Source organism: Bombina bombina, chromosome 7 (assembly GCF_027579735.1).
Source record: "Bombina bombina isolate aBomBom1 chromosome 7, aBomBom1.pri, whole genome shotgun sequence".
In the NCBI taxonomy this organism is placed as follows: Eukaryota; Metazoa; Chordata; class Amphibia; order Anura; family Bombinatoridae; genus Bombina; species Bombina bombina.
Window position 1 is genome coordinate 551097782 of NC_069505.1, and position 24539 is coordinate 551122320.

The window sequence follows — 24539 nt, forward strand, 5'->3', positions numbered from 1 at the left end:
CTCAGCAAACTTTGTCAAGAGCTTATGGAGTGTCTGTATCTGAGTTTTCCTGGCTCTTGACATTCGCCTAGATTTAGAGTTCTGCGGTAGCCGTCAGAGAAGCAGCGTTAAGGGGTCCTAACGCTGCTTTTGGCCGCCTGCTGGTATTTAGAGTCGTGTAGGTAAAGGTCTAACACTCACTTTCAAGCCGCAACTTTTCCATACCGCAGATCCCCTTACGCCAATTGCGTATCCTATCTTTTCAATGGGATCTTCCTAACGCCGGTATTTAGAGTCTTGGCTGAAGTGAGCAGTAGACCCTCTACCGACAAGACTCCAGTCGCAGAAAAAAGTCAGTAGTTAAGAGCTTTTTGGGCTAACGCCGGTTTATAAAGCTCTTAACTACTGTGCTCAAAAGTACACTAACACCCATAAACTACCTATGTACCCCTAAACCGAGGTCCCCCCACATTGCTGCCACTATAATAAATATTTTTAACCCCTAATCTGCCGACCGCACACCGCCGCCACCTACATTATCCCTATGAACGCCTAATCTGTTGCCCCTAACATCGCCGACACTTACATAATATTTATTAACCCTTAATCTGCCCCCCCAACGTCGCCGCTACCTTAACTACACTTATTAACCCCTAATCTGCCGACCGGACCTTGCCGCTACTCTAATAAATGTATTAACCCCTAAACCACCGCACTCCCGCCTCGCAAACCTTATAATAAATAGTATTAACCCCTAATCTGCCCTCCCTAACATTGCCGCCACCTAACTTCAAGTATTAACCCCTAATCTGCCGACCGGACCTCGCCGCTAATCTAATAAATGTATTAACACCTAAACCGCCGCACTCCCGCCTCGCAAACCCTATAATAAATAGTATTAACCCCTAATCTGCCCTCCCTAACATCACCGCCACCTAACTTCAAGTATTAACCCCTAATCTGCCGACCGGACCTCGCTGCTACTATAATAAATGTATTAAACCCTAAAGGTAAGTCTAACCCTAACCCTAGCACCCCCCTAAATTAAATATAATTTTAATCTAACGAAATAAATGAAATATTATTAACTAAAGTATTCCTATTTAAAGCTAAATACTTACCTGTAAAATAAACCCTAATATAGCTACAATATAACGAATAATTATATTGTAGCTATTTTAGGGTTTATTTTTATTTTACAGGCAACTTTGCATTTATTTTAACTAGGTACAATAGCTATTAAATAGTTATTAACTATTTAATAGCTACCTAGTTAAAATAATTACCAAATTACCTGTAAAATAAATCCTAACCTAAGTTACAATTAAACCTAACACTACACTATCAATAAATATATTAAATAAATTAACTACAAGTACCTACAATTAAATACACTTAAATAAACTAAACTAAATTACAAAAAAAACAAAACACTAAATTACAAAAAATAAAAAAAGATTACAATAATATTAGGCTAATTACACCTACTCTAAGCCCCCTAATAAAATAAAAAAAGCCCCCCAAAATAATAAAGGTCCCTACCCTATTCTAAATTAAAAAGTAACCAGCTCTTTTACCAGCCCTTAAAGGGGCTTTTTGCGAGGCATGCCCCAAACTAATCAGCTCTTTTGCCTGTAAAAAAACCCACAAACCACCCCCCAACATTACAACCCACCACCCACATACCCCTACTCTAACCCAAACCCCCCTTAAATAAACCTAACACTGCCCCCTGAAGATCTCCCTACCTTGAGTCGTGTTCACCCAGCCGGGCACCAATGGACCAAAAGAGGACATCCGGAGCGGCAGAAGTCTTCATCCTATCCAGGCAGAAGAGGACATCCGGACCGGCAGACATCTTCATCCAAGCGGCATCTTCTATCTTCATCCATCCAGAGCGGAGCCATCTTCTTCCAGCCGACGCGGATCCATCCTTCTTCACCGATGCCTACTCGCCGAATGAAGGTTCCTTTAAATGACGTCATCCAAGATGGGATTCTATCAGCAAATCGGAATTAAGGTAGGAAAAATCGGATTGGCTGACTGAATCAGACAATCAGATTCAAGTTCAATCGGATTGGCTGATCCAGTCAGCCAATCAGATTGAGCTTGCATTCTATTGGCTGTTCCGATCAGCCAATACAATGCGAGATCAATCTGATTGGCTGATTGGATCAACCAATCCGATTGAACTTGAATCTGATTGGCTGATTCAATCAGCCAATCAGATTTTTCCTACCTTAATTCCGATTGGCTGATAGAATCCTATCAGCCAATCGGAATTCAAGGGACGCCATCTTGGATGATGTCACTTAAAGGAACCTTCATTCGTCGTCTAGTCGTCGGGGAAGGAGGATGTTCCGCGCCGGAGGTCTTGAAGATGGAGACGCTCCTCGTCGGATGGATGAAGATAGAAGATGCCGCTTGGATGAAGATGTCTGCCGATCCGGATGTCCTCTTCTGCCCGGATAGGATGAAGACTTCTGCCGGTCTGGATGTCCTCTTCTGCCCCATCGGATGAAGACTTCGGCCCGGTTGGGTGAAGACGACTCAAGGTAGGGAGATCTTCAGGGGGGTAGTGTTAGGTTTATTTAAGGGGGGTTTGGGTTAGAGTAGGGGTATGTGGGTGGTGGGTTTTAATGTTGGGGGGTGGTATTGTGTTTTTTTTTTACAGGCAAAAGAGCTGATTACTTTGGGGCATGCCCCGCAAAAAGCCCTTTTAAGGGCTGGTAGTAGAGCTGTTAACTTTTTTAATTTAGATTAGGGTAGGGAATTTTTTTTATTTTGGGGGGCTTTGTTATTTTATTAGGGGGCTTAGAGTAGGTGTAATTAGCTTAAAATTCTTGTAATCTTTTTTTATTTTTTGTAATTTAGTGTTTGCTTTTTTTTTGTAATTTAGTTTAGTTGATTTAATTGTAGGTAATTATAGGTAATTTATTTAATTAATTTATTGATAGTGTAGTGTTAGGTTTAATTGTAACTTAGGTTAGGATTTATTTTACAGGTAATTTTGTAATTATTTTAACTAGGTAGCTATTAAATAGTAAATAACTATTTAATAGCTATTGTACCTAATTAAAATAAATACAAAGTTGCCTGTAAAATAAATATAAATCCTAAAATATCTACAATATAATTATTCGTTATATTGTAGCTATATCAGGGTTTATTTTACAGGTAAGTATTTAGCTTTAAATAGGAATACTTTAGTTAATAAAATTTAATTTATTTCGTTAGATTAAAATTATATTTAACTTAGGGGGGTGTTAGGGTTAGACTTAGCTTTAGGGGTTACTACATTTATTAGAGTAGCGGCGAGGTCCGGTCGGCAGATTAGGGGTTAATACTTGAAGTTAGGTGGCGGCAATGTTAGGGAGGGCAGATTAGGGGTTAATACTATTTATTATAGGGTTTGCGAGGCGGGAGTGTGGCGGTTTAGGGGTTAATACATTTATTAGAGTAGCGGCGAGGTCCGGTCGGCAGATTAGGGGTTAATAAGTGTAGGTAAGGTAGCGGCGATGTTGGGGGGGCAGATTAGGGGTTAATAAATGTAATATAGGTGTCGGCGAAGTTAGGGGCAGCAGATTAGGGGTTCATAGGGATAATGTGGCGGCGGTGTCCGGAGCGGAAGATTAGGGGTTAATTGTGTAATGCAGGTGTCAGCGATAGCGGGGGCGGCAGATTAGGGGTTAATAAGTGTAAGGTTAGGGGTGTTTAGACTCGGGGTTCATGTTAGGGTTTTAGGTGTAGACTTAGAGAGTATTTCCCCATAGGAAACAATGGGGCTGCGTTAGGAGCTGAACGCTGCTTTTTTGCAGGTGTTAGTTTTTTTTTCAGCCCAAACTGCCCCATTGTTTCCTATGGGGGAATCGTGCACAAGCAACGCTGGTATTGAGAGTTGAAGTGGCGGTAAATATGCCTTTACGCTCCCTTTTTGGAGCCTAACGCAGCCCTTCAGAGAACTCTAAATACCAAAGTTGTTTAGAAGCAGCGCTAGAAAAAAAAGACGCGTATCTAATGCACCCCCTTGCCCGCAATACTCTAAATCTAGGCGAAAGTTTGTTGAGATTGCAAACAAAAGGCATAGAGGAGGAGTTTCTTTGGAAATGTTTTCATACTTGATGCTGAGTGTCTAAATTGTAGTAGCAGCTCAGAGTGGTCATACATGACACTAAAAGGGCTCCGAGGACATACGCTCGTGTTTTATCCTGTAGCATTTATTACTGTTTAGTAAGTGTGATCATTTGTGTTTTTGTATATCAAAGCTACACACTTCTTTGAATCGAGGCTGCGCTTATCCCTTATTGTTTTGTAAGATATCAGAATCTTCCCGGAGGATTTGGTCAGATGACCTACTATAAGTGATCGAGACTCCTTCCATATACTGAAAGATTCTCATCACAAATTTTGACTGGTAATCCATATTTAATTTAATTTTTAATATTGCACTATATATAAATAGTCCATATAGATTGGCACGCACCAACCATCAACAGCAGCCCGGTGCACTGCTAAATAAACATCCAATGACTCCCAAGTGTATCTAGGATTGGCAGTTTCCTCAATGGGTACACAAGCAGGCGACACAGGCACGGATTCTTCAAAAAAGTCTTTAATGGTACAAAATTGGCCCAATGCCATAATGTTTCAGCTCCCAATGGAGCCTTTATCAAATGGAGCCCAAAGTAAAGTCTAAATATCGCTTTCATGAAGCGATATTTGCGATCCACTGTGTAATACCAGCGCACAAGAGCGTCAGAGACAGCCTCAGAAGAAGTAGCACAGTGATGGCAGCAGTTTTTAAATATATATGTATAAGCTTATATACATATATTTATGTGTTAATATTTGTATATACACATATTAACACATAAATATATATGTATATAGCCATATAAACTAGTAAAGGAGTAGTCCCCAAATGCCTGTGCTCATATCTACAAGTGTTGTAGTCGAAGGTGCTCAAACACTATTAGTCAAGAGGCTAAAACCATCTGTGTGGCTGGAGTAAGGGGTATGTCAGCTGTGTAATGTCATTTGCGGGAGATGCTGCAACAGTTAAGCCCCATGGTAAGGGAAAAAACTTACTTCAATGGCGTCCGGGCGTGTAGTACTCGTCATCCAATCTGCCGTTATCCACAGCACATCAAGAGGCGAGACGTGCCCTGCGGTCCAACAAGTTACCTCCTTAGCTTTCTGGGGTTAGAGACTTCCTGTAATGGTACAGCAGCCACTCATTACTTCCGCAGCTCCTATGTTCCTCGCATCATTCAGTGGAAACAACGCCGAAATCACCCAGATGTGAGATCCAGGCCCCTACTCCACCATGTGACCACTCGCCACCAATGAAAGAGATGTTTGACAAATAATCTGTGTAGTTGTGATCCTAGGGCCTGAAGGTGCACGGCTATGTACGGAAGTACTTGTAGAAGAAAAATCATGGAGACAGCCGGCACATACTTCGATTAAAAAGTCCAATTTATTCAACAGTATATAATAGTATATAAAAGGAAAAGCTGCTGGGTAGCAACAAAAAGCAAAAATCTCAGTCTAACATGTTTTGCCTGCTACTGTCGTTAGCTGCACCCAGCAGCTTTTCCTTTTATATACTATTATATACTGTTTAATAAATTGGACTTTTTAATCGAAGTATGTGCCGGCTGTCTGCATGATTTTTCTTCTATATAGCCATATACATATACAGTATATTTACTGGGAACACACCGTTCCCATAGACCGCAATGTAAAGGCACTTTTTAGTGCCGTTTTTTTTCTAACAACCCACTCCTGCCAACTTTAGACCCCATAAACTGTCTAGTGCTGTTGTATTTTATTTTTAAAAAAATGCTACATTTGTTTTTTAAATAATAAAAAAACTATAATGCCCTCTATTTTGAGGGCATTTGGGGCACTTTTAGAAAATTAACCAGAGATTGTGAGGTCATGGTAGCAACAACCAGACACTTAATAGCTGATCAATTATTGTGCGCCCCGCAAATGGGCAAATTTGCCTGTTTGCAGGCGCACAATAACTTAGCGCTCCACACTCCACTGGTAATCTTGCCCTCAGTGTTTCATGTCCCTTTAAGCATTTTGCATTCTGAAGTGCATTGCAATTATATGTTGGGGCTATATTGACCTCCACGTCCGATTAACTACATTTTTCAACCTAAGTGAGCACAGTATTATTATCTGGAGATTTCAAATGTAACTTTGTACTTTGCAGCATTAAATGTCAAATCACATAAGCCTCAGGAATCTTTTAATGTAAGTACAAAATTATAGATGTTAGACACAAAGATAATATTAAATACTAATGCCACAAGATTTTCTTTTACTTATGTTGGCATTAAAGGGACACAATACCCATTTGCTAAATCACTTGAAAATTATGCAGCATAACTGTTTATTTGCTTCTTCCAGCACAATAAAGTTTTCCGCTGAAGCTTTTTGTTTTTGGTTAACCATTGGCTGGAGTTGGTACAGTTTCTCCATCAGCCTTGGATGCCTTGTTAAATACAGCTGTATTGTGTTTATGAGTTAAAATAACAGAGGAAAGTTTGTCATTTTTTTTCTGTATGGGTTTCACATCATCCACACTCTTGTACCCATGCATATTATTTCTTCTGTTAAGTGTGATCAGTCCACGGGTCATCATTACTTCTGGGATATTAACTGCTCCCCTACAGGAAGTGCAAGAGGATTCACCCAGCAGAGCTGCATATAGCTCCTCCCCTCTACGTCACTCCCAGTCATTCTCTTGCACCCAGCAACTAGATAGGTCGTGTGAGAGGACTATGGTGATTATACTTAGTTTTATATCTTCAATCAAAAGTTTGTTATTTTAAAATAGCACCGGAGTGTGTTATTACCTCTCTGGCAGAGTTTGAGGAAGAATCTACCAGAGTTTTGCTATGATTTTAGCCGGAGTAGTTAAGATCATATTGCTGTTCTCGGCCATCTGAGGAGTGAGGTAAACTTCAGATCAGGGGACAGCGGGCAGATGAATCTGCATAGAGGTATGTAGCAGTTTTTATTTTCTGACAATGGAATTGATGAGAAAATCCTGCCATACCGATATAATGTCATGTATGTATACTTTACACTTCAGTATTCTGGGAGAATGGTACTTCACTAGAATTACACTGTAAGAAGGACATAAAGCTGTTTAATAACTAGAGATTATGTTTAACGTTTTTGCTGGAATGTAAAATCGTTTTCATTTGCTGAGGTACTGAGTGAATAAATGTTTGGGCACCATTTTTCCACTTGGCAGTTGCTTAAATCTGTTTTTTCTGTCAGTTTCTGTTCTCCCTCACTGCTGTGTGTGTGGGGGAGGGGCGCTTTTACTATGCATCAAATATTTCAGTCAGCAACTCATTGTATTCCCTGCATGATCTGGTTCATCTCTACAGAGCTCAGGGGTCTTCAAAACTTATTTTGAAATAAAAACTTTTATTCTGTAATTTGTTTCCTGCTTTCAGAAATTGTTATCTTTGCTAATGGGATTAAACCTTTGCTAAAGTTGTGTTGTTTACAAGGATTGAGGCTATAACTGTTTCAATTTATTAATTTTTAACTGTCATAGATCTTCTGTGCTTCTTAAAGGCACAGTACGTTTTAATATTATTCTATTTGAATTGTATTTCCAAGTTGCAAGTTTATTTGCTAGTGTGTTAAACATGTCTGATTCAGAAGATGATACCTGTGTCATTTGTTGCAATGCCAAAGTGGAGCCCAATAGAAATTTATGTACTAACTGTATTGATGCTACTTTAAATAAAAATCAATCTGTACAAATTGAACAAATTTCACCAAACAACGAGGGGAGAGTTATGCCGACTAACTCGCCTCACGTGTCAGTACCTACATCTCCCGCTCAGAGGGAGGTGCGTGATATTGTAGCGCCGAGTACAGCTGGGCGGCCATTACAAATCACATTACAGGATATGGCTACTGTTATGACTGAAGTTTTGGCTAAATTACCAGAACTAAAAGGTAAGCGTGATCACTCTGGGGTGAGAACAGAGTGCGCTGATAATATTAGGGCCATGTCAGACACTGCGTCACAGGTGGCAGAACATGAGGACGGAGAACTTCATTCTGTGGGTGACGGTTCTGATCCAAACAGACTGGATTCAGATATTTCAAATTTTAAATTTAAACTGGAAAACCTCCGTGTATTACTAGGGGAGGTGTTAGCGGCTCTGAATGATTGTAACACAGTTGCAATACCAGAGAAAATGTGTAGGTTGGATAAATATTTTGCGGTACCGACGAGTACTGAGGTTTTTCCTATACCTAAGAGACTTACTGAAATTGTTACTAAGGAGTGGGATAGACCCGGTGTGCCGTTCTCACCCCCTCCGATATTTAGAAAAATGTTTCCAATAGACGCCACCACAAGGGACTTATGGCAAACGGTCCCTAAGGTGGAGGGAGCAGTTTCTACTTTAGCTAAGCGTACCACTATCCCGGTGGAGGATAGCTGTGCTTTTTCAGATCCAATGGATAAAAAGTTAGAGGGTTACCTTAAGAAAATGTTTGTTCAACAAGGTTTTATATTGCAACCCCTTGCATGCATTGCGCCGATCACGGCTGCAGCGGCATTCTGGATTGAGTCTCTGGAAGAGAACATTGGTTCAGCTACTCTGGACGACATTACGGACAGGCTTAGAGTCCTTAAACTAGCTAATTCATTCATTTCGGAGGCCGTAGTACATCTTACTAAACTTACGGCGAAGAATTCAGGATTCGCCATTCAGGCACGCAGGGCGCTGTGGCTAAAATCCTGGTCAGCTGATGTTACTTCTAAGTCTAAATTGCTTAATATACCTTTCAAAGGGCAGACCTTATTCGGGCCCGGGTTGAAAGAGATTATCGCTGACATTACAGGAGGTAAAGGCCATGCCCTGCCTCAGGACAAAGCCAAAGCCAAGACTAGACAGTCTAGTTTTCGTTCCTTTCGTAATTTCAAAGCAGGAGCAGCATCAACTTCCTCTGCACCAAAACAGGAAGGAGCTGTTGCTCGCTACAGACAAGGCTGGAAACCTAACCAGTCCTGGAACAAGGGCAAGCAGACTAGGAAACCTGCTGCTGCCCCCAAAACAGCATGAATTGAGGGCCCCCGATCCGGGATCGGATCTAGTGGGGGGCAGACTTTCTCTCTTCGCCCAGGCTTGGGCAAGAGATGTTCAGGATCCCTGGGCGCTAGAGATAATATCTCAGGGATACCTTCTGGACTTCAAATACTCTCCTCCAAGAGAGAGATTTCATCTGTCAAGATTGTCAACAATCCAGACAAAGAAAGAGGCTTTTCTACGCTGCGTACAAGAGCTCTTGTTAATGGGAGTAATCCATCCAGTTCCACGATCGGAACAGGGACAGGGGTTTTACTCAAATCTGTTTGTGGTTCCCAAAAAAGAGGGAACTTTCAGACCAATCCTGGACTTAAAGATCCTAAACAAATTCCTAAGAGTTCCATCGTTCAAGATGGAGACTATTCGGACAATTTTACCTATGATCCAAGAGGGTCAGTACATGACCACTGTAGATTTAAAAGATGCTTACCTGCACATACCGATTCACAAAGATCATTACCGGTACCTAAGGTTTGCCTTCCTAGACAGGCATTACCAGTTTGTGGCTCTTCCATTCGGATTGGCTACAGCGCCAAGAATCTTCACAAAGGTTCTGGGTGCTCTTCTGGCGGTACTAAGACCGCGGGGAATCTCGGTAGCTCCATACCTAGACGACATTCTGATACAAGCTTCAAGCTTTCAAACTGCCAAATCTCATACAGAGTTAGTGCTGGCATTTCTAAGGTCACATGGATGGAAGGTGAACGAAAAGAAAAGTTCACTCGTTCCACTCACAAGAGTTCCCTTCCTGGGGACTCTTATAGATTCTGTAGAAATGAAGATTTACCTGACAGAGGACAGGCTATCAAGACTTCAAAGTGCTTGCCGCACTCTTCATTCCATTCAACACCCGTCAGTGGCTCAATGTATGGAGGTAATCGGCTTAATGGTAGCGGCAATGGACATAGTACCCTTTGCACGCTTACACCTCAGACCACTGCAACTGTGCATGCTAGGTCAGTGGAATGGGGATTACTCAGACTTATCCCCTTCTCTGAATCTGGATCAAGAGACCAGAAATTCTCTTCTATGGTGGCTTTCTCGGCCACACCTGTCCAGGGGGATGCCATTCAGCAGACCAGACTGGACAATTGTAACAACAGACGCCAGCCTTCTAGGTTGGGGTGCCGTCTGGAATTCCCTGAAGGCTCAGGGACTATGGAGTCAGGAGGAGAGTCTCCTGCCAATAAACATTCTGGAATTGAGAGCAGTTCTCAATGCCCTCCTGGCTTGGCCCCAGTTGACAACTCGGGGGTTCATCAGGTTTCAGTCGGACAACATCACGACTGTAGCTTACATCAACCATCAGGGAGGGACAAGAAGCTCCCTAGCTATGATGGAAGTATCAAAGATAATTCGCTGGGCAGAGTCTCACTCTTGCCACCTGTCAGCAATCCACATCCCGGGAGTGGAGAACTGGGAGGCGGATTTCTTAAGTCGTCAGACTTTTCATCCGGGGGAGTGGGAACTTCATCCGGAGGTCTTTGCCCAAATACTTTGACGTTGGGGCAAACCAGAGATAGATCTCATGGCGTCTCGACAGAACGCCAAGCTTCCTCGTTACGGGTCCAGATCCAGGGATCCAGGAGCAGTCCTGATAGATGCTCTGACAGCACCTTGGGACTTCAGGATGGCTTACGTGTTTCCACCCTTCCCGTTGCTTCCTCGATTGATAGCCAGAATCAAACAAGAGAGAGCATCAGTGATTCTAATAGCACCTGCGTGGCCACGCAGGACTTGGTATGCAGACCTGGTGGACATGTCATCCTGTCCGCCTTGGTCTCTACCTCTGAAACAGGACCTTCTGATACAGGGTCCCTTCAAACATCAAAATCTAACTTCTCTGAAGCTGACTGCTTGGAAATTGAACGCTTAATTTTATCAAGACGTGGGTTTTCTGAGTCAGTTATTAGTACCTTAATACAGACTAGGAAACCTGTTACCAGAAAGATTTACCATAAGATATGGCGTAAATACCTACATTGGTGTGAATCCAAAGGTTACTCTTGGAGTAAGGTTAGGATTCCTAGGATATTGTCTTTTCTACAAGAAGGTTTAGAAAAGGGTTTTTCTGCTAGTTCATTAAAGGGACAGATCTCAGCTCTGTCCATTCTGTTACACAAACGTCTGTCAGAAGTTCCTGACGTCCAGGCTTTTTGTCAGGCTTTGGCCAGGATTAAGCCTGTGTTTAAAACTGTTGCTCCACCATGGAGTTTAAACCTTGTTCTTAATGTTTTACAGGGCGTTCCGTTTGAACCCCTTCATTCCATTGATATAAAGTTGTTATCTTGGAAAGTTCTATTTTTAATGGCTATTTCCTCGGCTCGAAGAGTCTCTGAATTATCAGCCTTACATTGTGATTCTCCTTATTTGATTTTTCATTCGGATAAGGTAGTCCTGCGTACTAAACCTGGGTTCTTACCTAAGGTAGTTACTAACAGGAATATCAATCAAGAGATTGTTGTTCCTTCTTTATGCCCAAATCCTTCTTCAAAGAAGGAACGTCTACTGCACAACCTGGATGTAGTCCGGGCTCTAAAATTTTACTTGCAGGCAACTAAGGAATTCCGACAAACGTCTTCTCTGTTTGTCATTTACTCTGGGCAGAGGAGAGGTCAAAAAGCTTCCGCTACCTCTCTTTCTTTTTGGCTTCGTAGCATAATTCGTTTAGCTTATGAGACTGCTGGACAGCAGCCCCCTGAAAGAATTACAGCTCATTCTACTAGAGCTGTGGCTTCCACTTGGGCCTTCAAGAATGAGGCCTCTGTTGAACAGATTTGCAAGGCTGCAACTTGGTCTTCGCTTCATACTTTTTCCAAATTTTACAAATTTGACACCTTTGCTTCATCGGAGGCTATTTTTGGGAGAAAGGTTCTTCAGGCAGTGGTTCCTTCTGTATAAAGAGTCTGCCTATCCCTCCCGTCATCCGTGTACTTTTGCTTTGGTATTGGTATCCCAGAAGTAATGATGACCCGTGGACTGATCACACTTAACAGAAGAAAACATAATTTATGCTTACCTGATAAATTCCTTTCTTCTGTAGTGTGATCAGTCCACGGCCCGCCCTGTTTTTAAGGCAGGTAAATATTTTTTAATTTATACTCCAGTCACCACTTCACCCTTGGCTTTTCCTTTCTCGTTGGTCCTTGGTCGAATGACTGGGAGTGACGTAGAGGGGAGGAGCTATATGCAGCTCTGCTGGGTGAATCCTCTTGCACTTCCTGTAGGGGAGCAGTTAATATCCCAGAAGTAATGATGACCCGTGGACTGATCACACTACAGAAGAAAGGAATTTATCAGGTAAGCATAAATTATGTTATTTAATTTGTTTAACAGACAAGCAGGGCTTTTTTGTGATACCCTATATGGGTACATTAAATAACAATAAATAGGAATTTAATACTGAAAACAAATTGTTTACAGTTTTCTTTATAATCACTTCTAAACTACTAGTATAGCTAAAGAAAAATAAAACAGATTAGATAGCAAGACAAGCCATTGTTTACATGTAAGGCAGCAATTGCTAAGGTGTTAAATAAAGTTAAAGTAGTAGGTATTATTATTATCAGGTATTTTTAGAGCGCCAACAGATTCTGCAGCGCTATAACCATAGGCAGTATACAAGATAACATTTATAGGGATCAAATGGGTAGACGGCCCTGCCGAGGGTTGCACTGTTGTAGTCGGCTCTTATCAAGGTGATCTACAAACAGCTGGGCTCATAGGCTTACATTCTAAGGGGTTCAAGGGGAAAGCAATGGGGTTAGGAAAGGTTAGTGTAGGTTGTATGCATCCCTGAATAGTAGAGTCTTTAGGGAGCCCTTGAAGCTGTTAAATCTAGGGGAGAGTCTTGTGGAGCGAGGCAGAGAGTTCCACAAGATGGGAGCCAGTCTGGAGAAGTCCTGTAAACAGGAATGTGAGGAGGTAACAAGAAAGGAGGAGAGTAGGAGATCGTGAGCAGGGTGAAGAGGGTGGGAGGGAGAGTATCTAGAGACAAGGTCTGAAATGTAGGGGGGAGCAGTGCAGTTGAGGGCTTTGTATGTCAGAGTGAGGATTTTGTGTTTAATCCTGGAGGCAAGAGGAAGCCAGTAAAGGGATTGGCAGAGAGGTGCAGCAGATGAAGAGCGGCGTGTAAGCAAGATGAGCCTCTCAGAAGCATTCACTATGGATTGTAAAGTAGCTAGGCGGCAGCTAGGGAGACCAGAGAGGACGGAGTTGCAATAGTCGAGGCGGGAAAATATTAGAGAGTGGATTAAAATCTTAGTTGTATCTTGTGTAAGGAAATGTCTAATTTTAGAGAAGTGGCAGGCTTTAGCCAAGGACTGAATGTGAGGAGTAAAAGAAAGGTCTGAGTCAAGTGTGACCCCAAGACATCGGGCATGCGGAGTAGAGGTAATGATGGATTCATATAACGGATTTTGGAGGAAGGGCAAAAAAAAGGAGTTTAGTTTTGGAGAGATTTAGCTTAAGGTAGTGAGAGGACATCCAAGATGAGATATGAGAAATACAGTTAGTGACACGAGTTAGTAAGGAAGGAGGTAGGTCTGGTGCAGAGAGATAGATTTGGGTGTCATTGGCATACGAATGGTATTAAAAACCTGTGGGACTTTATTAAGGAACCTAATGATGAAGTGTAGAGAAGAGAAGGGGACCGAGGACAGAGCCTTGAGGTACCCCAACAGAAAGTGGTAACGGGGGAAGAGGATGCTCCAGAGAAGGCTACACTAAAGGTACGGTTAGATAGATAGGAAGAAAACCACAAGAGAGCTGTGTCGCAGATGCCGAAAGATCGGAGGGTTTGGGGCAAAAGAGGGTGGTCAACAGTGTCAAAGGCTGCAGACAGATCAAGGAGGATAAGCAGAGGGAAGCGGCCTTTGGATTTTGCTGTAAGTAGGTCGTTGGTAACCTTGACAATTGCTGTCTCTGTGGAGTGATGGGGAAGGAATCCAGATTGCAGTGGGTCAAGAAGAGAGTTTAGTGTAAGGAAATGGGATAGACATGCATATACTAGCTTTTTAAGGAACTTTGAGGCAAGAGGGAGTAGGGAAATAGGGCTGTAGTTGGATGGGGAGGTTGGATCGAGAGGTTTTTCTGAGGATAGGTGTGACCTGTGCATGTTTAAGAGATGTGGGAACTATACCAGTGCTAAGGGAGAGGTTGAAAATGATTGAGTATAGGGGTAAGGGTAGAAGAGAGGGAGGGGAGTAGCTGTGAGGGGGTGGGGTTGAGGGGACAGGTAGTGAGGTGGGAGGACAGTATAAGGGCAGAAACTTCTTCCTCGGTAACAGGGGCAAAATAGCTAAATTTATGGCTATTTGGGTTTTGGATGATTGTGACCTTTTGAAGGGATGGGAGATTGGTAGTATGTTGAGAGCTGATTTCATATCTGATGGAGTCAATTTTGTTATTAAAGTAGCTGGCAAAATCTTGAGCTGAGAGAGAAGTTGCATTAGGAGGTGGGGGTGGGCGGAAACGAGTATTAAATGTGGAAAACAGACGTTTTAGGTTAGAGGAAAGAATAGAGATGAGCGTAGAGAAGTAGTGTTGCTTATAAAGATTAAGGGCAGAATAGTAGGTGTTCAAGATGAACTTGTAGTGAAGAAAGTCAGCTGAACTCTGAGATTTTCTCCAGTGTCGCTCAACAGTACAGGAACATCTGCGTAGCTAGGTACTGGGTCAGAGGAGTATTCCAGGGATGAGGATGAGAGTGTGGTTTCGGAACTATGGTAGGTGGGGCCAGATTGTCAATGACCGATGTAAGGGTGGAGTTATAGTGGCAGATAGATTAGTCAGGGCAGGAAAAGGAGGGGATGGAAGAGAGGAGAGGTTCGAGAGAGCTAGAGAGCTGTTGCTGATCTAATGACTTAGTGCTTCTGTAAATTTTGGTGTGAGGGGTAGAGGGAGGGGGAGTTGTAGGGAGGGATGTGATGTTGCAAGTGAGGAGATGATGGTCAGAAAGAGGAAAAGGTAAGTTTGTGAAATTTGAGATAGTGCATCGATAGCTGAAAATCAGATGGAGGGAGTGAGCATCTTTGTGAGTGGGAGAGTCAGTCCATTGTGACAAGCCGAAACAGGAAGTGAGTTGCAGAAGTTGTTTTGCAGAGGAGGCAGTAGGATTGTCACCAAGAATGAGGGCAGGGGTGTTTGAGGAAAGGAAATAAGGCAGCCAGACAGCAATGTGATCTAAAAATTGAGTTGGGGAGCCAGGTGGGCGGTATATGACTGCAACACGTATAGAGAGGGGAGAGAATTACCAAATCATGTGTGCTTCAAATGAAGAAGAGTGGAGGTCATGGATAGAAGTGAGCTTATTGCAAACAGAGAGTTTCAGAGTGCACAAGTTAAGGAGGTGGCGGCTTTAGATGCAAGAGGAATAAGAATAAGGTTATCAGAGGTTTGTTTTTGAAGTCTATTGAAAGGCACACATGGATGTGCAAGGCTAGGAAGTTGTGGGTGACCAGGATTAGGGGAGATGTCACCAGAAGCTAGTATGATCAAAAGGGAGAGTGACATGAGATGCAGATTTGCAGTAATGAGTTTTTGGGATTAAGTGCAAGGGAGAGAGAAACTTTAGGAATGGGTGAAGTTCATGAATACAAAAGTAAAGTGTGGTTAAGAGAGATGGGCTAATGAACAGTGCAGGTGGTGAGGGGGTAGGAGTAATAGAATAAAGTAGTTTGTTATAGAGACAAAAGGTAGCAAAAAGGAATGTGAAGATATTGAGCATTATTACAAACTAGCAACAGTGGATAAAACACAGTGTTACAAAAGAACTTGCCTTATCCCTTGTCCAATCCTTGTTCAATTCTTGTGTAATTCTTTGCCCAATTGTTAATGTCTCACTTATAGTGCTACTGCAGCAAGCCAGCCTTTTTTCTTTCAATGGGGTCAGCATTGACTAAAAATAAAAGTGAAGCTTAAAGGGACATTATACACTTTGCATAAATGTTTTGTAGAAGATCTATTTATATAGCCCATACAGTTTTTTTTTTTTTTTTTTAAATGGATAGTTTTGCTTATTTTTAAATAACATTGCTCTAATTTTTAGACTCCTAACCAAGCCCCAAAGTTTTAGGAGAATACCGATGTAAACCTACTCCAGCTTGCTTCTGTTTGTGTAATGGGTCTTTTCATATGCAAAGGAAGGAGGGGCGGTGTCTGCTATTTTCCACTTGCAGTGGGTGTTCCAATAACCTTTTAAACAGAGCTAAACTGGAAGCTTCTAAGTAAGTTTTTGAATGGTTTTATACTGGATTTTTATATCAGTATCTGTGCATATTATTCTTTATAGTGGTGTCTATTACATGCAGTTATATGAAAATTGGTGTATACTGTCCCTTTAAACAGTTATTGTCTGATCCAGGAATCAATTGACTGGAAAAGTGTAATCTTGAAGCATTTTCCTCCTTTAGAAAACCAGTTTTAACTGCACGAACAAGTCAATAACTTTTTTTTTTTTGCCTCTTGAATTTTTTCATTATATTTTTCGTGAAAGAGACTGCTTGTTTATGATTTTCAGGCGAATGCAGCGAACGATAAAACGTTAGTTTTTCACATTTAGCGGAATCTGATTCTCAAATGCACATCTAGTACTAAGCACTGTTATATCAATAGGGTTAATATCTGTTATTGTATATACATGAAATACCCACATGGTGGTGCCAATCAGTAATATTTTAATAAGATACATTCCTGCTATTATACATACACCGAGTGACCACAGGGATATCTATGCCAATCACAGATATATAACTGTGTGCTCTACTTACATGGACAGAGTGACCAGATTTTCAATCTGAAAAACTGTGACTGTCCCCAGGTTTTGTGCACACAATTACCTATGTTACAGTGCACGTTTATGAACTCTGTACACTCCTATACATTGTGTGTATATGCAGCAATATACAGGTAGCCCTCAGTTTACGCCGGGGTTAGGTTCCAGAAGGAATGGTTGTAAATCGAAACCGTTGTAAATTGAAACCCAGTTTATAATGTAAGTCAATGGGAAGTGAGGGAGTTCGGTTCCAGGCCCCTCTCAAAATTGTCATAAGTAACACCTAATACATTATTTTTAAAGCTTTGAAATGAAGACTTTAAATGCTAAACAGCATTATAAACCTAATAAAATAATCACACAACACAGAATATATAATTAAACTAAGTTAAATGAACAAAAACATTTGCTAAACAGCATTATAAACCTAATTAAAAAAATAAACAACACAGACTTCACTTGCATTTTTCTGCAAACAGTTCTTTCTATGCATTCCAATCTGGACTGATTTATAGACAGGAAGATCTCGTTCCTTTGAAATCTGCTCGATAGCTCAGGTCTAGTTAAACTTATTAATTTCAGCTTGCTTGGCTTTGCTGCAACACAAGCGGACAGCTCCACCTACTGGCTATTTTAATAAATGCACTGCTTCAATGCTTTTCAATAGTAGTCACATGACTGGAAAAAAAGGTTGTTATTCTGAAACGGTGTAAATTGAACCGTTGTAAACCGAGGGCCACCTGTATATAAATTACATAATAAATGTGAAATTGCAGATCTTTATGCAACCAGCATATGTGAGTTTATGTGCTCACAATGTGTATGTGAAAGCATGAATATATATGCAACCTGTCACACATCCAGTAGGTGTACACAAGGAATTATGTGTCCATGGACACCTCTACCCATATATAACCATTTCCAGTTTTTCAAATATGTGCCGCCCAACATCTGTGGCCGGTTATCAGGGACTCAGGAGCTTGATAGGGGCCTGTCAATGTTTTGTTGGTCGGTGGGTGTGTCTGGGCAGCTTGTGGGTGTGTCTGGGCAGCTTGTGGGTGTGTCTAGGCTTCTTGTGGGTGTGACTGGGCAGCTTGTGGGTGTGTCTGGTAAGCTTGTGGGTGTGTCGGGGCTTTTTGGGTGTTCCCAAGGGAAATTTAAAGGGACACTGAACCCAAATTTCTTCTTTTGTGATTCAGATAGAGCATGCAATTTAAAGCAACTTTCTAATTTACTCATATTATCATCTTTTCTTCGTTCTCTTGCTATCTTTATTTGAAAAAGAAGGCATCTAAGCTTTTTTCTCGGTTCAGAACTCTGGACAGCACTTTTTGATTGGTGGATTAATTTATCCACCAATCAGCAAGGACAACCCAGGTTGTTCACCAAAAATGGGCCGGCATCTAAACTTACATTCTTGCATTTCAAATAAAGATACCAAGAGAATAAAGAAAATGTGATAATAGGAGTAAATTAGAAAGTTGATTAAAATTTCATGCTCTATCTGAATCACGAAAGAAAACATTTGGGTTCAGTGTCCCTTTAAGAACATCATAATCAGGGATGTCTTTCTCAGATAGGGACAGTTGGGATTTATGTAGGTGTGACAATGTGTTTGCACTCAATCCATGCACAAGTCACAAAACGTGTGTATGTCAGAGACATATATATGTGCTGTGTACATATATGTAACAGTATAAGTGTGCATGTGATTGTGTGTACATTTGGTTGTGCATGTGTATTATACATGTTTGTGTGTGTCTTCATTTATATGTCATTCTCTGCATGGTGCATCTATATTCCCTCGCTCATCATAACACTGGCGTATGATCAGCCCCATAGATACCTAAGTGTTCCTGATAAACTCCATGTTTGGGCTGCTTTGCTAAGTACCATAGACGGAGAACTCTCTGTGTTATGAGCTCCGCTTCCTTCCTTGTTCCTGGGATACACATACTGGTAGGAATAACAACATCTTGAACATAAGAGTCTACACAACGACACGAAGTGGTCAAAAAGAAGTGCAGCACACACAGAATTGTGCTTCCAAAACCATGACATTTGCCTATCTTGAAAAGGTATTCTCAGGACACTGGGATGGGGCCTGAAAAACAGGACTATCCCAATAAAACCAGGACGTCCGGTCAACCTGTTCATGGAATAACCATAGGGTGGAGTCAATAACTGTTATTTTAATAGCATGTATACCTGCTACTGTATATACCGGTAGTGACCACAAGGTGCTGCTGATTTCTGGTGCAGTCATAGGAAACCTACCTGCTACTATACAATCATGGGGTTGATAATTATTGATCATTTATAAAGAAGAAGACATGCACACATATATATATATATACACACACATCTAAAAAGGGTCAGCACACCTTCACAAACCTTTCTGCTGTAGTCATTCCAAACATTATGAGAATCATGAAGACACAGCTCCTTCTTTTGCAAACATGTGTCATTGTGTCTTCATGATTCTTATATATACAGTGTATATATATATTCACTGGTTAATGGGAATTTGTTAACCCCTTATTTACTATTGAGACCGTCTTTAGAGCAGCTAAACCACAGCTTAAACTTAAATAAAGTTAAAGAAGTAATTAATGATATTGCTTTAAGCCAGCAGCAGCACAAAAAGTATACCTGCTACTGTAAATGACTGTAATTTATCAGTACAGTCTATATTAGTTTAAATTTAATCAGCTTTTACTTTATATTTTTTCCGGGAAATAATACCTTTGTTTACATTTAAATGTCGTCATCAACATGAAAGTGAAGAATTTAAAGTACAGTGTCCCTTTAAGATTCACCCTAAATCAAGGTATGACATTGTCACAACATTATTATGGTTCATAACATTGCTGCATCAGAATTAGAGTCAGATACTGCTGTATTAGTATCTACAAGTGTCCTTTATTGTAAACAGAATACAGTATATCCAATATTTGTAATTCATTAATAATCAAACCATAGATATTCCTTGTTGCATTTATTTGTTGCAACAGCCAATCACAGCGTATAAAAATTGTTTGTGAGATGCAATCAACTCTGAGCATCCTTAGCAATGACAGATGGTTATTGGTGGGATGTCATGGAAGGGGAATAAGTTAAGAAAGGGAGTGAAATGGATGCGTTTAAGTGTAGTTTGTGCATTTAGGTGATTGACTGAGATTAATATTAAGGTGCTATAGTAAAAAAGACCTGGAATACACAGTGTATCAAGTAAGAGAGAAAATATAAAAAAACATACACAATTAGGGAAGAGGGTTAAATAAAAGGTTATAGCCACAGATTTGAGAAATAAATTTATAAAAAAATATTTTTTTTTAAACACTAAATTGACATGAAACCCAATTTTCTTCTTTCATGATTTAGATTGAGCACAGTTTTAAACATCTTTCCAATTAAATTTTATTATCAAATGTGCTTCTTTCTCTTGGTATCCTTTGTTAAAGAAGAAGCAATGCACTAGCGGTGAGCCAATGGAAGGACGCATATATATGCAACCACCAATCGGAAGCTAGCTCCCAGTGGTGCATCACTGATACTGAACCTACCTAGGTATGCTTTAAAACAAAAGATTCAAAGGATCGAAGCAAATTAGAAAACAGAAGTGTAAAATTGTTTAAAATGTCATTCTCTATCTGAATAATGAATGTTTGATTATAATTGTACTGTCCCTTTAAGAGTAAGTAGAGTAATATCTCACATAAGAAGAGAAAATACGGTTATCTTTATCATTATAGGACAATTATTTTAACACCATAATTTGAGTCTTTAAAGTAAAATCTAAAGCCTTGATGTTAGTAGACAAGACTAAAATATAATCCTAAAGCCTTACTTTTGGGTAATGTTTATATATTGATGCCTCCCAATATATTAAATAAAAAGAAAAACATTGAGTCTAGGAATGAGGCCTCAGAGATGCAGGCACGGACCCAGGGTGGTATTGAAACAGAATTATGGCAGATCTGGGTAGAGTTTAGTGTATAGGTGGTCACATATGTATAGGAGAGTACTGAAAATAGAAAAAAACAGAGGCGCCACCATGGCCCAGTACCATAAAAACAGAGAGAAATGTAGACAGATGGCAATATATATACTCACAAACATAGAGCACCCAGATGGTGCTATTGGGGCAGGCTGGAACTTCACAGTAGTCCAGCTCACTGATAGTCCTCCATACAGATCCGATTGAAGTTCCTTGAAGGGCCTAGGTACTATGCAGGAAACAAAGCACCTCCAGGTGCAATAACAGCAAGCTGGAACCACAAGTCGCCCAGTAGACAAACCACAGCAGGTGATCCTCGACTTCCAGCGGAGATAAGTTTTATGAGAGAGTGTCACCTGCTGTCGAGGATCACCTGCTGTGGTTTGTCTACTGGGCGACTTGTGGTTCCAGCTTGCTGTTATTGCACCTGGAGGTGCTTTGTTTCCTGCATAGTACCTAGGCCCTTCAAGGAACTTCAATCGGATCTGTATGGAGGACTATCAGTGAGCTGGACTACTGTGAAGTTCCAGCCTACCCCAATAGCACCATCTGGGTGCTCTATGTTTGTGAGTATATATATTGCCATCTGTCTACATTTCTCTCTGTTTTTGTGTACTGGGCCATGGTGGCGCCTCTGTTTTTTTCTATTTTCAGTATCTGACCATCAGGATGACCATCCTTTGACAGAGTGCTGCCGCCTCCATTTTTGGGACCTGTTTGTTTGATGGACACTTACATACAAATATAAATTGTATAGTATACTGTGTTTGGTGTTCTACCTTCTGATACTGTTTGTATTCATTGCCTTTATATTTTAGTCTATTGTGATTTGTTTATATTGTTAACATCACAACTGGTATTTTGTGAATTGGGAGGCACACCCTAAAGGGTGTGGTGTGCAATCGTGTACACCACTCCCTACATTGTAATCTGTATAGGAGAGTAGAAGGTTCAAGAAGATGGGAAGGGCTGCACGTTCTCATTCTGGATTGTCCAGCAAAGTACAGATAATTGGGAGGCATCTATATGTGTATATAAAGTCATGTTGATTTATTTTCTTAACAACAAATTCTCCTTTTTCAGTAATGTTTATAGTTGGCATTTTGATCTAGAATGTTAATTTCTACAGAAGAAACAATAGGGCCAGCCATCACATGTGAAATGGTGGTTTTCAGTGTCAATGAGGATATGTAGGTGGCATGGCCATATCCTTGCAGTCAACTGGGCACCACTTGTGCATCAACATGAAGATTTGGCTTGATAAGGCTTAAGTACTCCAGAAATCTATTTATCAAGATGAAGAGAGCAAAGATAATGTAAAGACAAAAGGGGAGAGTGAGAAATAGAAGGGAATGAGATATTCTGGATAAGAAAGAGAACAACTTAAAGAGGCCACACTGTGTTCTTCCAACTATTTACAGCTAACATTTTTCATGGAACACTCAAAGAAATTTATTTGTACAGGAGATGCACTCTACTCCCATCACAACTGTTCCTTCCTAGTTTGTCTCCTCCCTCAGCTACGAGACATCTGGCAAGAGGGAGGCCTGGCTGATAGAGAGAAGATACTGCCCCAGAGGAGTTGGGGTAGTGGTTGTCGGAACAGTTTTCACGGGCTGTTACGGATGTTCTCCTGCGAGAACGTAGCTGTTGACGCAAATCCATTACCCGTTCTTCTTTCTGGTGAGAGAAAATAAAGAGATAATGATTCCATTAGAGAAAAAGGTACATAGCTGTCAGAACTCAATAGAAAACACAGGGATAGCTTCAAATCACAAAACTTGAATTTATTTATGTTCCCTTTGTCATTTAAAGGGACAGTCTAGTCAAAATTAAACTTTCATGATTCAGGTAGGGCATGTAATTTTAAACAACTTTCCTATTTACTTCTATTATCTAATGTGCTCAATTCTTTAGATATCCTTTGTTTAAGAAAGAGCAATGCACATGTGTGAGCCAATCACACGAGGCCTCTATGTGCAGCAACCAATCAGCAGCTTTTGAGCATATCTAGATATGCCTTTCAGCAAGTGATATAAAGAGAATGAAGCAAATTAGATAATAGAAGTAAATTAGAAGTTGATTAAAATGACATGCTCTTTCTAAATCATGAAATAAAAAATTGGGTTTCATGTCCCTTTAAGAAGTTTGCACGAAACCAGAGCATTTTGAGCACAAAACCAGCAACTTTTTTTTTTTTGCAGTCAGTACTATTGCTGATATCTGTTTAACTGCAGAATTTGCATTATTCTGCAGTCCAAGGATACACCCTTTGAAAAGCCTCTTGAGTAGCTTTGCCTTATTTACTTTGCTATGTCCTGTTAGTGAAAGGGTTTACACCTGTCCGAGAATGACCCGGATAGTTTGGGTTTCCTTTTGTGTGTCCGGTTTTGAAGCAGAGTCAGACCCGGACATGCAAATGTATGGGTTTAGTTGGAAACAGCCACTGCCAAAAAAAGGTGATGTTCATTTGCAACACACTGCATATGCCTACAGTTATTTCTCTTTTGCATGTGTCTGTGTGTGTAAGTGTCTTTGTGTGAGTGTGTGTGAGTCTGTGTGTGAAAGAGTAAGTGTATTTATGTGTGTGAGAGTGTGTGTGTGAAAGTGTTAGTGTATTTGTGTGTGTGTAAGAGAGAGAGTGTGTATTAGAGTGTGTGTGAGAGTGTGATCGTGTGTGAGAGTGTAAATATTTATGCGCTTTTACATACAGTGTGCTGTACACGGCGAACGAGTGTGCAGCCTGAACCAAAGGTGGCAACCCTTGTTAGCGAACAATCAGTGTCAGAGCTCTATTATAATCTAACAACCACTTTGTAGAATGTAGCATGGTCTGTGTCCTAGATCCTATAGGACACATCCCAGCTTCTCAGGAACAAACCTTAGTGTTAAATTACAGGGAAAGCAGGCAATATAAATAATGAAAGTATATTTTTACTTCTCATAATTAAATATTTTTTATAGAGATTTACATTGTGAGGTAAATATTCCTTTAAATATTATTATTATTATTATTAATAGGGGCATGACGGGAACCAGAGCTAGCTTTATCATTAAAGGACCATTGCCTTGGAATTTGCACAATTAACAAATACTTTATAACCCTGTACGTTGCTGGTCTTTCAATGGGGCTTGCTTTTTTAATAGCGCGGCTCTCACATTAACGACTGTAATAAAACTATGTTTAATAGAAGAATCTAAGAATTTTTTTGCTTCTTCTTATGCTTGCGGGACCTGTCATGTTACTCCATTTCAGGGCTAGGTTAAGAGTGGTTTTGCGCAAGAGATATTGGGGTTTATCGCATCTGTTTGCGCTTATCGGAAGGAACACGTGTATTACAGGGTTAAAGTAAATGCGATCGCTTGAGCTTGTCGGGATATCGCAACTTCAGAGCTCTGGTTAACTGTTACGCGAGTCAAAAAAGTTTCATAAAACCCACAAAAAATGCATTTAAAAAGTACAGTTTACACTCATAGTAACAATATCTAATAAAAAATGTTTTTAAAAAATGACATCAAAAGTTAAAAGAAGCTATAAAAAAATGAACTGCAAAGGGCTTTAATATAATAGATACATAAATATACATGTCTAAATATGTGTGTGTGTATATATATATATATATGTGTGTGTGTCTGTGTATATATA

The 24539-nt window shown here is 40.6% G+C and overlaps 1 protein-coding gene across 1 annotated transcript in view; it reads right to left on the bottom strand.

Moving 5' to 3' along the window:
• Positions 1-21549: 21549 nt before the first annotated feature.
• GABBR1 (gamma-aminobutyric acid type B receptor subunit 1) overlaps positions 21550-24539 on the bottom strand; it is a 276841-nt gene continuing 273851 nt past the window's right edge. Inside the window, exon 20 of the mRNA XM_053721871.1 lies at positions 21550-22573. Coding sequence (XP_053577846.1) covers positions 22346-22573 — 228 coding nt within the window. The 3' untranslated portion in view covers positions 21550-22345. The remainder of the gene's footprint in view (positions 22574-24539) is intronic.